We start from the raw sequence: 15,747 nt of genomic DNA, 5'->3' as shown, positions 1-15,747 counted from the left end.
AGAATAATGTGGATAATATTTAATTATATTCTCATAGTACACTCCTTAAGAGAATATACATTTAATACTAAATTATTACCAATATATCCTAAAATTTTATTGTTGTTTCACGTACGCCCGCTAATATTTCTAAAATTTAATCCATGGATAATGTATAGAATTGACATCTTAATTCGAATACTTTTATTTTAAAATAGCTAAGTACGTTGTAAAATATTGACACATTATCCGAAAATACTTTATGTGTAACGTTTGATAACCCGATTTAAAAATAGCGCAAATTGAGGAACATGTATTACAAAAAAAAAAATTATATATATTTATTGTGTACTACTGACAATCGAAGTTACTAAACTGTACTACACCAAATGTAATGTTGCATATTTTTTAAACTCCAGCTATATATAAGGATGCCCCCCGGTTTTTATTTCAGTCTTTCTACTTTCGTTCTAAGTTAATAAATAATTATGAGTATGCATCATTTCTCCAATAAAAATAGAAAAACTCTATAGATACCACCTGCCAACAAAACGTTTAAGTATCATTTATAAAATAAGAGTTTAAAAAAATTGTATTAAAAGCTTTTAAAAGAGTACAAGAGAAACTTAAAGACCGCCTGTTGACGAAAACTTTAAAGCAAGCTGTTAGCTGTGAAAGAAATCCGGAATCCGGAAGACGTAAATTGGATTCCGAAAATTCTCCTCTTAAGGAAAATCAGCTACACTAAAAGAGGAAAAGCCGAATTCAGCCACATAAACCAAAAAAAGGAAGAATTCGAAAGAACTTTCGAAACACAATGGTTTTTTTTTTCGCACAGTATATTCCCAAAAAGGAATATTTGGGCGGTAAACATTGATGTATGATTAACTTGAATTTATGCCGATTTGGGAATATGCTGTCATAATCTGTTGTGCAATTCGATTTGACATTCGATCTCATTATAACAGTTGCTACTCAAAGATTATCGTCATTATGGCCATCAAGATTTTGAGATTCTTTCTGAAATTGGAAATGGAGGATCTGCTGCGGTATATGCTGCGTATTGGAAAAAAACTCCAACAAAATTTGCAATTAAGAAAATTAAGAAAATTATTGACATTTCTACTGAAAAAGACATTATTAATGAGGTTTGTCCTTATAAATTTTAATCGTTCAGAAAATCATAAAATCTTAGTAAAATTCTTATTCTTTTTTAGATTAATCTAATGAAAATTGTTGAATTTCATCCAAATATAATTACATTTTGGGGAGTTATAAAAAGTAAGCAATAAATATACATCGATAATAATAATTTATTCGAGATGTGTTTACACCTTTTTTTTATTTAGGTGAAATGAATTATTCCCTCGTTCTTGAATATGCAGATGGTGGAACATTAGGAAAATATCTAGAAAATACTATAACTCTTAAGTCGGAAGTTCAATTGAAATTTGCTAAAGAAATCGCAAGTGCAATCTTATGTTTACATGCTAATGATATTATTCACCGAGATATTGTAAGTTTAAATAATTATATATTTAACGATTTAACTTTTATGTTAATTAATTATTAAAACATTTCTTTATATTTAGCATCCAAATAATATCTTAATACATGAACTTACAATAAAATTAGCAGATTTCGGACGTTCATGTCTCCAAGGATCGGATGTTGATACCGGAGTGTTTGGTGTAATACCTTACGTGGATCCTAAAATGCTTGATCCAAAAATTCCATACAATTTATCGAAAAAATCTGACATATATAGTATGGGAGTAATATTCTGGCAATTAACAAGTTGTTCATCACCTTTCAATTTTGAAAAAAGAGATTATACTTCCATTACGTTAGACATCCTTAATGGCGCAAGAGAAGAATCTATTTCAAATACGAATGTTAAATTTATTAAACTTTATCAACGTAAGTATAAAATTGTTATATCGATTATTTTTATAGTAAGATTAACAATCCATCTTTGACTTATTTATTCAAATAGAATGTTGGCGACATGAACCAGACGAAAGACCGGATGCTGATCAAGTAGTTTTGGAACTTAATAAAATTGATTCCGAAAATAATTTTGATTTTGAAAAGAGTGAAAACGAAATTAAAATAACAAAAGAATTAAAAAGCGAAGAAATTAAAGATGATTTTTCGGATTGTCACTTGTTAAATTATTAGATTATTTTACATTTTATTTATTTTGTATTTCATATTGTTATCATTTTTCTTTTTTTATATAAATGAAAATATTTTGTTGTTCTAAAAATTTGTCCAGTTCATAGTAAAATGAGTTACATTTAACGCAATTTTTTTTTTGAAAATAAAGTTATTTATAGATTAAAAAAAAAATTTTTTTTTTTTTTTACATCATGAACTCAAACTCAAGTTTATGTCATTCTATATTACGCTTTAATGTTCGAAAAATGGTAATATTAAGCTATCTAACGATATTTTGTTGTAAAAAAAAATACTATCGAAACAGAGCCCCGACAATACGCGAATGATAAATGAGTGATGATCTACTATACCATTTATAATATATCTTCGGTTTGGGTAAGGTGGATAAAGTTATGGATATTATTATGATTTGTAATATGTACTTCCAATAAGTTTCGACATGAAAATTGCAAAGCACCATGATATTTCAAATATTTTATGTAGGGTTGGGTATTGCAGTCACGTAACCAATTTATATATATTCCAAACAATTTTATTCAATTTTTATTTGAATAAAAAAAATCATAACAGATAGTAATAATATTAATAATAAAGGTATTTACAAATATAGAGCTTGAACTCGTGTAAACGAGTTAAATTTTCGACTCAAAGAGCAACAACTTCATAGTGCAGGCCAAAATTAATTGTAATTTTGGCCAACTTCGCACAAGATTTTTCGACATTACTATAGTTCTGGCCAGCATTACTCATCATGTGCACTCGAGTCAACTCGGATCAAAAAATTCTCGTTAACTCAAGTTACACCAAGTTTTACAAAGCGAAATAGCTTGTTTAGGATTATAAATAGAGGAAATTTTCCATTTTAAATTTTAAATTTTGTAAAATACTCAGAGTATAGTACTAGGAAATGTAATGTAAAATATAAATTTCTACCCTCTACCCATTACATAATATACCGGTAAATTTGCAAGATATATAAAGCAATGATTGTAGTCTTCCCTCCGATCATTACTAAATATGTAAATCAAATAAACATTCAACTTCTAAATTGTTACGAGTACTATGGTACGGTACTTATGTAATTCTCGACGAAATTTTGTCTCCGGCGGAAAATGCCGGAAATACCAGAAAGTAACGAGCTAAGCTAAATTCTATTATATACTGTACATGCTACTTTCAGTATTATGGTTATAAAGGAGCGACTTTTATTTGGGTAATTGTTCTTGTATCGTTTTGTCAAGGTGAGATATTCGTGTCTTAATGAAACTTTTGAAAAAAAAATTGAATATAAAAGAAATGTGTGGACTTACGGAAGCTAAAAAAAGCTGAGATAAAGATTCTAACAAGTCTAGTGGTATTATGCCAATTTTCTGGCGCTTCTTTACATAACTGTTTATACTTTAACAAATAAATTTTCTCACTGTTAAAATATAAAATTAAAAAGGATATTATAATAAATAGTTATTGGGATGAATAGCTAGAGGTATCGGTCTTCGGCCAATATCACTAATTATTTATGTGGCAACACGGATATTTACTTTTAATTATGACAATCCATACGTTTCATATTTACAATTTTCTGCAACTTATAAATTTTATCGGAAGATATCACCAGATTCTAAATTATTTATTTAAAAAGAATATTAATGAAAGAGGAATTTGTTCCCCCGTTCTTTCTAGATTATTTTTATCTAAGACAAAATAATATAAACAAACCCTGAACGTATATGAAATTATGACTTTTATTTACTTATTTTTTTTTTAAGGTGTGAACGGTTAAAGTAAATATATATATATTAATCTTATAGGAAAAAGGTAACTTAGTACATAATAAATAGAAACAAACATAATGATACGATTTTTTTTATCCTCCAATTTTTGTTTTTTTTTTAAGAAAATTCTATTTAAATAAAAACGAAATAGAATGAATATATAAGAACTATTAGGTCGATGCCATTTTTCGTATTTACAGCTTTTTTTGCTTTACCAATTATAAAATATTCACCTATTATCAATTTTTTTTTCTCAAAATAACCAAAAATAAATAAATGAACGAATGAAACAAATATCTATCGAATATTCCATAAAAAAAAAATGTTGTGCTTTTTGTATAACAAATAATAATAGTTCAGCCACAAAAAAAAAATTCTTTTTTTTAATATAAGTAAATAATTTGATTTCTATTTTTCGGAGTAAAAATATTTTTTTTTTTTTGAAAAAAAAATCTCCAAAAATAATATAATTTTCTAATATCTCACTATAATTTCATCAACAACTAACATATTTAATGTACCTTTTCTTATAGTAAAATTTCTAATCGCATTAATACGAAAATCGGTTAAAGGAGATAAGTGTCTTCAGCAATCCATTAGAAAAGTATTCAATTGACTAGAAGTTAAAGATTTATAAATTCTAAATAATGTAAAAGGGATTTCACTTTTCATTTACGATTATTTTCAGGCGGAATCATTAATAAAATTTGTTCTTATGACTAAATATTCTAAACTTACTAATTGTCCGGAGCGTAGCGAAGGACTATATAATTTTACGAAGGTCGATGACAATTAGTGTCACGTGGCGATTTCCGGTTGTCCGCACGCGTTATTTTTGATTGGTCCGCACAGAATGTGTATTGAAATTTCGTGCTAGACAAAAATAAACAAGTAAAAAAGTTTATGATTACCTGATAATCTCTTTTTTCTTATTTTTTTTTTAGATTTCGGCTAGTAAGTATATTTTTCTTTTAATCGACTTAAAGAAATGTTTTTCTTATTTTTTTTCTAGGATTTCTGGATTTCTTGTACATACTGGACTTTAAAGGTAAATTAGGAGGGGTTTTTTTTATTTGTTTGACTGAAACGTTTCTAACGTTTCATTTATTATTATTTTTTCTAGAGACACTGGATTTTTGTACATGCCAGATTTTTAAAGGTAAATATATAATTAGCTTTTCTTATTTGTTCGACTTTAAGGAAATTTTCTAACGTTTCATTTCTTGCTTTTTTCCTAGGGTTTCTGGATTTCTTGTACATACCGGACTGGTGAGTTGTTTTTTTATTTGTTTTGCTTTAAAGAAACGTTTCTAACGTTTCATTTTTCATTTTTATTTTTTAGGGATGCCAGATTTTTTGTACAAATTGGATTTTTAGAGATATTTGGATCTTTGTACAAAATCTTTCGCTCCGGACTTACAACGGTTTCCGTTTCCTAGTGATAATAATTAAAGGGAGCAATAAAATATTTAAATAAGTGATTTTCGGAATTTATAATTGGATGTATAATTAAATGTTCAAAACTCCAACCAACATTCTCTAAAAGTGTTTGTTATCAAAGATTGTGAATCGTAAATTTCATTTAATTTTAAAGTCTTAATTTTATTTACACTTTGCATTAATTAATGGACGAAAAGTATAATATTACAACCATTACCGCCAATTTAATTCGATGACATTATGAGGTGTAATAGGATGTATCTAAGTCGCAATTATTGAAACATAATTAATTAAGAAGCGCTTAAGGATCTTGGGATTTGGCCAAATTGACCATCGGCCTAAATTACCGGCCCACTCTTATAATGCCTTAAAACAGTAAAATAGTACCAACCTTATATAGTAACTAGAAAACTCTTGCATAATGATTAATGATGAATTAATTTCGTAGAATTTCAAATAGATATATAAGATATGAAATTTTCTTTCAACATCAGATTCAAATATTGAATCATTAATTCCAACAGGAAACTTTCTCTTTATTCTCTTTATATTCTTAGTCAAATAACTAGTAGCCAAACTTTAGGAAGAGTAACTGCTCAAGCAATGTCATTAAATGCCCAAATTAATGTTACTTATCCAATGATTAGAATAATTCTAATAATAAATAAATAAATAAGATAACTTATTTTTTGATTTATAATTGATTAAGGTTCTGACGAAATAATATACATTGACAATATTATTTCTTTATTTAAATAAATAAATAAATTATCTCATAGACATAAATAGGATTTAGGAGGTATAATAGTGCGTGAGAGAATGGGAGATCATGTTCATATGATCAGTAACAGAATGGATTAAAGAAATAAAAATAAGTTTCATGGGCGTAATTACTGTATTCATGATTTATTTTTTATTAATAAATAATTTTGAATAAAATCAGCTTATATTTATATTTCTTTTTTTTTCTTTTTTTTAAAAAAAAAAAATCTTTAAAAAATGATGAGTATATAAATTTTATTCGAAAGAAAATAATGGTCATAACAATTAATTTCTATAATTAATATCTATAAATGATGAACGTGATAATCGTGATATGCTAAATTTTTATATCGAGTATACTGTAGAAAAGATCATCATTACCCAATGACAATAAATATGCTTACGAAAAAAATCTTTTACTAGTATAAAATTATTATTATAAAAGAAATACAACGAATTTATAATGAATATATTAATAATGAAAATTCTTCTGGTAATAGGGTTACACATCTGCTGTTGCTATGTTGATAAAAAAAATTGGATACTTTCACTTGCAAACAATGATCAGTTCAAGAATGTTCAATGTCACATGATAAATAAAGAAATAAACAACATAGAAATATAATAGGTAAATTAGTTCATTTGATGGTGACGGTGATGGTGGTAAAGTTTGTCGACATGGATAATTTTTTCGTTAAAAATACCAAATTTAGCAGCATCGGTCAGATGGCATAAAGTTTGTATCACTTTGCGTTACCGAGGTACTGATTTCGAGGAAAAAACTTGTGTTACGGAAATACCTAGTGGAATTTATGAAATCAAAGGTTTACTGTATAGTTCAGTTGATTGGTGTTATAGATTATCTTAATGTTATCATTATCTATTGTACACAATATGCATCTTTGAGATAGTATTCAATAATGCTGATATTATCATTCTTAGTAACTTGTGATGAGGATGGAATTAGGACTCAAAGTTAGTGATTGGGAATCGTAGTAGTACGAATAATATTAAAGTTTTAATTATTGTACATCAAGATGCATGATGATGATTAATTTTTGAGGCAATTTTGAAAACAAAACAGATGCGATAATAAAACAACCAATAAGAAAGTTTTGTAAATAAATGAATAATTAGAAGCATAGAAACCATTATATAAACAATGCATTGTTTTACTTTTTAATTATAGTCGTAAATTTGAAATTTAATTAATTTAATGTTCTGCTTACCTGAAGCGGCTTGGACTCGGTTCTGAGTGTTGGCTTAGCACGTGATTCTATTTTCCGCAGTATGAAATTACCACATGAATGTACAATGATGCAAATGATGATGTCACAAGAATCAAAAATAGGTTATCATTTTCCAACTTCTACATGATATGGCGCCCACAATAACGATAAAAGGTTAGATTTTCATATAATTTTACGTTACAACTCTTATTTAAAATGCCAAATCTACGCTTTCATTTAACTCATTTAACTTATTTTCACACTCTTTTTCTTTTCAAAAGAAATACAAGGAAGATGAGTACTCAAATCCTCACTAAAAAAATTAACCTTGAGAATAAACTTGAAGAACACACCTCAATAAAAGATAGTATTTCTCAAAATTTTCGTAATATAAATGTACATGCCATTTCAGTTGATTATGATGAAAGTCCTTCAAATAAACAATCTTTACTTAAATATACAACGACTTCTCATGGATTAGTTTCAGCAATTTTCCATGCTTATAACAATCATCAACATTTACTCTTAACACCTGATGATATTTGGTTAACTATAGCACAAGGAGTTAGTCAACATATTAATTATAATGCAGAAAAATTTCGTTATCGTTTTGTTAATCATGAAGGTAAAAAAGAGATAGGTATTACTGTTAATGATATTTTGGCTCAAAAAAATTCACGCCTTGAGGGAGATTGGCCAGAAGCAGTAAATAGACTAGTTGTGAAAACTGATCAAGCTGTAGAAAAAATTGATGTAAAATCACTTTTAGAATGCGATTTTTCTACTACAACAAAAAATTCTCTTACTGCTAGTAGAATCGTTCTTTTGGATATGCTTAAAGAATATTTTTCATATAAAATGTATCTCTGTTGTGGAATTCCTAAAATTACTCTTGAAGGTACCTTAGAAGATTGGACAAAATTACAAGAGAAAGTAATTCAATTACGTCAGTTGGATTTAGATATGGATTTTTGGTTGGATAAGTTGGATCCTGTTGTATGGCAATTAATTGAAACTTATAAAGGCAATGTTGATGAAGATTTTTGGTCAAAAATAATTTCATTACAAAGTTTTGGTTCAGGACCTAGTTATGTTACAGGATGGACGATGGCCCTTTTTCCATATAAAAATAATGGAAAAAAATTAGAAGGTAATACGATCACTCCAGATGACTTCCCTGATGGAAGAGTTGAAGTACCATTTACGACTGATACTGGATTAAGCTTAAAATTTGTTGCAGGATTTTTAGGTGCTCAACAAAAATCTCTTGAGAATTCTGATGAATTGGTTGTTTCACCAGTTATTGGTTGGTTTGTTATTGATGATAAAACTACGAATTAAACTGAAAAATTTAGAATTAAAGTCTTAATTCGTATTTTTTATATTGAATTGATTTTATTTTATCTTTATTCATTTTTTTTTTATTATTATTATGAATTATGTATCAACTATATCAATTTCAATAAATTATTTTTATTTTTTATTTTTTTTATTTTTACGAGCAATAAACATCTCATCTAATATGCAAGCGATTATGTAGATCCATGGCCAGAATTTAATACTTGGATGATTAATTTCATCCTTTATTAAGAAAAATTTAATAGCGATCTTGGACATACAAAAAAGCTGATTAATTTGATTATGACATTTTAAGTCACTTGTTTATCCCGGCGCAGCTGAACTTTAAATTGTGTAAAAAACATTATTAAATGAAACGTGTTATGATTTCAGACCAAAAATAGTTGGGTTTACTAAATTTGTCTATTCACCTTGTCTAGTAAATTATAGAGCACAGTACTATATTAAGCACTGTACTGTACTTACTGTACGAAGGTCTGTTTTATTTAACATAGTGATGAAATTACGCTATAAAGTAAAAAAAACATGTGTGACGGTAATTTTATACAAAATAAATCCATACCTCCACAAATATTTAAGCTAACTTGATAAGAATTGATGCTTGAATAGTTTTGCACTCGCTTAACAACTTTATATAATCTATTACATTTTAACCAAAATGATGAAATTTGCGCTATAAAATGAACGCGACGCGACGACGCGTGGCACAGTAATGCGTTTATTGTCGACTTTACATTTTATTTAAGAGAATGCTCATTTATTAAATATTTTTTACATGAAAAAGAGAGAGTAGGTATTGAACGAGCAGGTGAACAATAAACAAATATTCAGAAATCTTGTACGATTGCTAATTGTCGTACAATCAAACAGTCAATCACAAAACCGTCACTCTGCATTAGCTACACAATGTTTTTAAAGGAATAAGTTTATCATATTAATTTTTGAATAGAGGAGTATATATAGACGATTTAATAATAATATAAATGTTCAAAAAAAAATTTTTTTCTTTGAACATCCTAAAAATATAGTGCATGATTTTTATCGTTAACGACCAAAAAAAACTGAATCTTAATATTCATATTGTACGTAGCTATTAAGTTAAACGAGAATAAGAAAAAGAAATTTACGTTATAATATAAATAAATAATATCAAATTATTATTAAGGAAAATTTGAATATTGATTAATAATATTATTATCTAATATAGATTGTTGAGAAATATCAATTGGTGTCAAATATTTAATTAAATCTTGTTTTAAATAAAATTCCAAATTTTCTTTACGTTCTTTAGAAAAATTTTCTTCTTGTTACCTCATTAAGATTTAATTCCATATCATAAATAATTTTATTCAACATACAAATAATGTAATTATATGAAACTATTTCGCAAGTAACTTTATAAGTTTTTTTATCATCGTGTTATTGAAAATAAAATACATGTAAATTATTAGTGTAAGAGTTTGATTGATTATTGTTCATATCACAAAATTTTCTCGATTGAAAAAAGACGAGAACCATTTTTCTCAGTATTTTCGAAAATGTGAGTAATTAATCAGACTTGTAGACGGACGAACACTTGCTCTTATATAGAAATAATAAGTAGAGCTTCGAACGGGGATTGTTATTGGAATTATCCGTTTCAAAAAGTCCGAGTAGTTTAGTATCGGATAATCCGAATAAAAATTATGGGCTTACTGGCGCAGCATTATATTATAATTAATTCAAATAAAATTTATATTTAATAAATTATATTACATTTTCGCTTAAATAATGTATCTAATTTTTACTTAATCAATTAAAAATTCTATCAACCATACAACCATATTACCATTTCTTTTAAAAAATATCAACACTTCAAACAAGTTCATTGAAGCCCCGCATTGAAACTTTTTAAACCTAGGATATCCGAAAGTATAGTCCGAATAAACTTATGTAAAAAAATCAATATACGATGGAAAAGTTCTGAAATCGATTCAAATATTGTGTAACTTGCGAGAATAAAATGTCAATTAGTTAAAATGTTTTATTAAAAACCCAATTTCATTTTATATATAGTCAGATCTCACCAAGTTGGTTTCACTTCTGAGTAGTGAATGTATAGAAGTGTGATTATAATGATTGAACCACCTAAATTATGACCTAATATTCAAGAATATCGGTCAGTATTATCAGTATTAGAAGTTAAAGTTGATCAGAATTAAGATTACACCAAGATTATATTTTTTTAAAATTCAAAAATTTCTTAACTTGGGCTAAATTAATAATTTTAACCTAAAATTTGGTGTTATTTATTCTTTAAAATTTTAATATTTTTACATATAAAATAATCTTAAAAAATAAAGATAACTAAATAATTTATCGCCGTTTTCAAAATGGTTGATGCTGTTATGTTTGGATGAAATAAACAGCATCAACCATTTTGAAAACGGCTGTAAAATAAATAAAATAATAAAAAAAGATAATTTTTTTTACTGGTTTCCTAATTTTAATTAACGTTGATTCAACTATTGGCGGTGTTGAATCTCCTCGAAGTTTATGAAAAGAATTTAATAAAGACTCTCCTATAACATTTATTCGTGATTCAAACAACTTAATTGAGTCTTCTATAATTTTATCGGTTAGTCGAAAACCGAGCTTAAATAATTTTTGTAGTTTTTTCAGTTATAACTTCAGTACTTGGGCATACCCAATTATTCGGTGGATTTGGGGGGAAACACACGAGCAAAGTGTCCACTATGACCAGTTCATTGAAATCACTACATATTTCATTGTATCCTATTTTTTTCCACAATACAACTAGATCCGGGTGGATTAGAATCGCCCTTGATATTAAATTTACTTGACGGTTATTCTCATAACCATCTCTTGATAGATAATTCTCAGTTGCACCTCCGAATGGTGATCTGTATGCTGGAATGTCTTTTGGTCGAAGCACACTGTTGATATACTAATTTATTTATTAGTATTTTACATCATTCAAATGAATTAATGTCTGAGAATGAATTAGACATCTCTTTGTTATTGAAAATGCCTAAGTGTCATTATATCATCACATGGGGTTTCGCGATCTCAATTAATTAGAAGCCAAAAATGTTCAAAATGTCGTTTCGTGTGAGAAGATCATCATCATCTGATCAGATGATCACCTGACTTGAGCGCAGTGGAAGAGCATAAATTTCTTATTTAAATCTTCAATATAATTGAGATTTTCTAAAAGGACGGCTGGTGCTTGATTTATCGTGAGAGCACCGGCTGTTAAATAATGGAATAATTCTAAATCATTCCCTCTTATAGCAATGTCCGCGAGTTAGTTATATAGACTTTAGCAGGTAGTTCGCTTGCCCACGGTTTTTCTTTAGGTATGTCTGTGTTAATATTATACCTCGACCTCATTCAATCAACTTAATCAACTTCGGGTCGTAAGTACCGAATTGAATCATTAATCGTTGCATAAAATATCTTAAAATAATCGCCTTTTTAGCTAATATTTGCACAACTTCTACTGTCACGAAATGATTCCCTAGTCTGATGGCGTGAAAGAGAGCATGAGCTCTACCATACTTATAAATAATCCATTCCGCTCGAACATGGGGATCTTGGAAAGTAGAGTGCCAGTTACAATTAAGAAGAACTAGGGCTATTGGTGTAAATACATATCTGAAGATTTCGACTTTTAATTCATTGCAGAGTGTTTCCATTATGGTTGGTTCTTTTTTTAAAAATAAATAATAAATATATATATATAGGGTATAGGGTTGAAAATTTAATTTTTTTATTATTCTTTTTTTTTCTTTTGACGGTGTAAGTTTAAAGAGAAAGAATTTGCACGTTTTTTTATTTTTCATCAATAACGGTAATAACGATAGTTTCTCTTTCATCATAAACAAAAAAGCTTTATTATTTCATTAGTTGAAAAAAAATTCCAGGGTATATATAAAAAAAACGAAATATATATTTTTTTTTACAAAATGGTTTATATTGTTATCCGTATAATGGAATGTTTAATCAAAAAAAGGATAAATTTCCACTTTTATTTATTATAACGGCTAACAGCCAACCATTTATGTATTCATTATCAGTGAATTTTTTTTTAAAAAAAAGGAAAATCTTCAAAGAGAAAAAAGGGCTGAAGTTTTAAATGAATTATTAATTAATAAATTTTCAAGGGAAAATTTATGGGGCGAGATCATCGTTGGGGTCAACTATGTAAATCAAAACTATATATGGTATCATATAAAAATCCATTGAAGATTTTTTCACGTGTTAATTCCATTATATTTTCCTAATACAATTTTACAAATATGTAACTATAATAATCATATGATACAATTAAAAAGGTTTGACGCAATAACTTCCCCTGCCATTGGTAATTAATTGACTTGTTATTTCCTTGATAGTATTATTATGGTCATTTTTTAGACTCTTTTGGGCTGCTTTCCGAGCTTGATACTTTCGTTTATATGATTTGTAAATACCCATGTTAAATTTAGATTGTTTTGCGACCAAAAACATTTTAAAGTTAATTTTTTAATTCCAGAATAACAGAGTTACGTTGCTAAATTTGAAATATTTTACCAATTAATGAAAAAATAACCTTCTTTTTACTCAATATTAGTATAAAGAGAGGTTTTACAGGGAATTGATTTGAAAGTTGAATAATAATACAAAGATAACCAACGTAATTTGTCAGAGATATTTATGAGAATGGATATTTATAAAAAAAAAAGTAATAAATAATAAGAAAGTTCACTCTAGACATCTAAAAATTCGCGAACTATTCTTTTATTATTGTGGGCCTATGTAAAAGAGACTCTCTATTAAGTATCTGTTATGATTTAAAAAAATCTTTGATTAATAGTTTAATTAAGCTACCTGATATAGTTTTGATCTACATAGTTGACCAATCACCCCAGCGTTTCGTGTCAAAGCCTTTATTTTCATTGTTTTTTTTTGTATAGCTCCGGCTTGGACATGAAACAGACTTTAAGGTAAGAAATGAGGAAAGAGGAATGGTTAATTTTTTTATTTTAATTTAAGAAACGTTTTAACGTTTCTTTTAAACGTTTCTTTCAGTTGTAGGTGCTACGAAACCGGACTTTAAAGGTAAGAAATGGGGAGATGTTATTTTATTTTTTTTATTTTAATTTAAGAAACGTTTTAACGTTTCTTTTAATTGTTTCTTTTGTAGGGTGCCATCTTGGACACGAAATTTTCTCTTTTTTTAGGTTTGCCGATTCTCTTTGAAAATGGGATGAGTGAGTGTTTTAATCTTGTTGTTTATTAGTAATGAAACGAGAAGACAACAAACAAACAATAAAAATCTTTCATTTTCTTTTCTTTTCACCTTTTCATCATTTCATTTTCATTTCCTTTATTTTATTTTCATTCCTCTTTGTTTTCATTCCCTTTCCTTATCATTTTCCCTTCCTAATTTCCCTTCCTTTTCGTTTTTGTTTTTTTTCTCTTTTGTTCTCCCTTTCACTTCTTCCACTTACTTTCCTTTTATCTTTTTGTCTTCTATGATTTTTTTATTATTATTGTTGTGGTTGTTTTATACCATTATTATTACTAGTTATGTAAAAAATAAATAATTGTAAAGTTTTATAAAGTTTTAATTCTGTTTAATAAATTTTCAAAGGAATAAAATCACCAAATGTTTTAGTAAAAAAATTGGTTGTTACATAATATTTTTTTAACCGTTAAAGTTAAAAAATTAGCCAATCAAAAAAAATATTTATCACGTGATAGGGTGAGTAATAAATATGGGATGAGGAATAAATTCACAATTTTTAATTAAGTGGTAGAATATATATAATAATTAAAAATACGTAAGGAGAAAATGAGAAATATCTAGAAAATTTATTTTGCTTATTTCCCAATTTAGATCTTCTTCAAGTTTACTTGCATGCTTCATCTCCAATCACGCTATCTTGATTTATATTTATTGCATAATAGACAAAGAAAAATATTATTTCAAGAGACAATAATCAGGAAATCTTAATTTTTAATCATAAATTCCTGGTTATTTGTAACAATTGTGACGTGTGATAAAACGTGACGAAAATAAACATTTTTTTTTTGATTGAATACGCGACTTACAAATTTTACTAAAATTTTAAAGTCAGGTTTCCCGCTCGCTGGTCGATGAAATATGAAAGAAAAAGTTTCGTACTTTGATCCGATTTTATTTTGGAAAATCAATAAATCAATTACGTATAGCTACAAGTTTTTGTCAACAACAAATGTAATGTTTCGTGTTAAAAATAAATTCTAATGTTAAATAAATAAAATTGATCTGATGATTAATTACAATCATAATAACCGTTCATAACATTTATTTATTTAACATTATGTAAAAGGAATTTCCTTTCATTCAAAACAATAATAAATTTTATGTAATTCAAAACAATAACTAAGTTTTACGTAATATTGTGTTATTATGCATTTTTTTTCAATTGCCAAACAGCGATCCTCACTATTATGCTTTTAATTATTATATGCTATATTTAGTAATTAGCTGTTTTAATGAAACAACACCATTTATTTAGCGCTCGAACGAGTCACGTAATTATAAAAATATTTTCTTATAAAAAGGGTTTAAATTTTCTCAATGAAATTTTAAAAGGGATTTCATTTTTTATTAAAAAAAACATAAACAAAAATACAAACATCAAAAATACTCGCATGATTCTTACAAATTTTTCTTTATCTATATATAAAAAGTAGTAGATAGGTCGGTAAATTATTCACCTCGTAATATATGGCGCAGTATTGAAATAATTAATGATCGATCACATGATGTAGATTATTTTATTACGAAACGAATCATAGACCCGCATGGTGATAAACATTAATAATAATTATATATTATTGTATAGGGGAGGAGCAATATCACTTATTTTAGTATAGGTCAATGTATGATTGGTTTTAATTTTGCCACGTCAGTGGCAAAATTAGTAACCAATCATACATTGACCTATAAAATAAGTGATGTTGCCCCCTGTACAATAATATTATTATCGTTT

The 15,747-nt window shown here is 27.2% G+C and overlaps 3 protein-coding genes across 3 annotated transcripts; 2 read left to right on the top strand and 1 right to left on the bottom strand.

Annotated features, from left to right (window-relative positions):
- Nucleotides 1-796: 796 nt before the first annotated feature.
- OCT59_014846 (uncharacterized protein) lies at nucleotides 797-2,160 on the top strand (the record flags this gene model as incomplete). The annotated part of the gene is made up of 6 exons (XM_066150283.1): nucleotides 797-799; nucleotides 948-1,127; nucleotides 1,197-1,260; nucleotides 1,329-1,495; nucleotides 1,572-1,899; nucleotides 1,976-2,160. The coding sequence occupies 6 exons, from the start codon at nucleotides 797-799 to the stop codon at nucleotides 2,158-2,160; spliced, it is 927 nt and encodes a 308-aa protein (XP_066002463.1).
- Nucleotides 2,161-7,657: 5,497 nt separating this feature from the next.
- On the top strand, nucleotides 7,658-8,868 carry OCT59_014845 (uncharacterized protein; the record flags this gene model as incomplete). The annotated part of the gene is made up of 1 exon (XM_025308823.2): nucleotides 7,658-8,868. The coding sequence occupies one exon, from the start codon at nucleotides 7,658-7,660 to the stop codon at nucleotides 8,702-8,704; it is 1,047 nt and encodes a 348-aa protein (XP_025186815.2). The 3' UTR covers nucleotides 8,705-8,868.
- A 2,489-nt stretch (nucleotides 8,869-11,357) lies between these two features.
- Nucleotides 11,358-12,420, bottom strand: OCT59_014844 (uncharacterized protein; the record flags this gene model as incomplete). The annotated part of the gene is made up of 3 exons (XM_066150281.1): nucleotides 11,358-11,658; nucleotides 11,869-11,974; nucleotides 12,150-12,420. 3 exons carry the CDS (start codon nucleotides 12,418-12,420, stop codon nucleotides 11,358-11,360), a joined length of 678 nt encoding a protein of 225 aa, XP_066002462.1.
- Between the last annotated feature and the right edge of the window lie 3,327 nt (nucleotides 12,421-15,747).

Source organism: Rhizophagus irregularis, chromosome 22, assembly GCF_026210795.1.
Source record: "Rhizophagus irregularis chromosome 22, complete sequence".
Lineage (NCBI taxonomy): Eukaryota > Fungi > Glomeromycota > Glomeromycetes > Glomerales > Glomeraceae > Rhizophagus > Rhizophagus irregularis.
The sequence above is the reverse complement of the archived record's forward strand: the minus strand, read 5'-3'. Positions and strand labels throughout refer to the sequence as shown.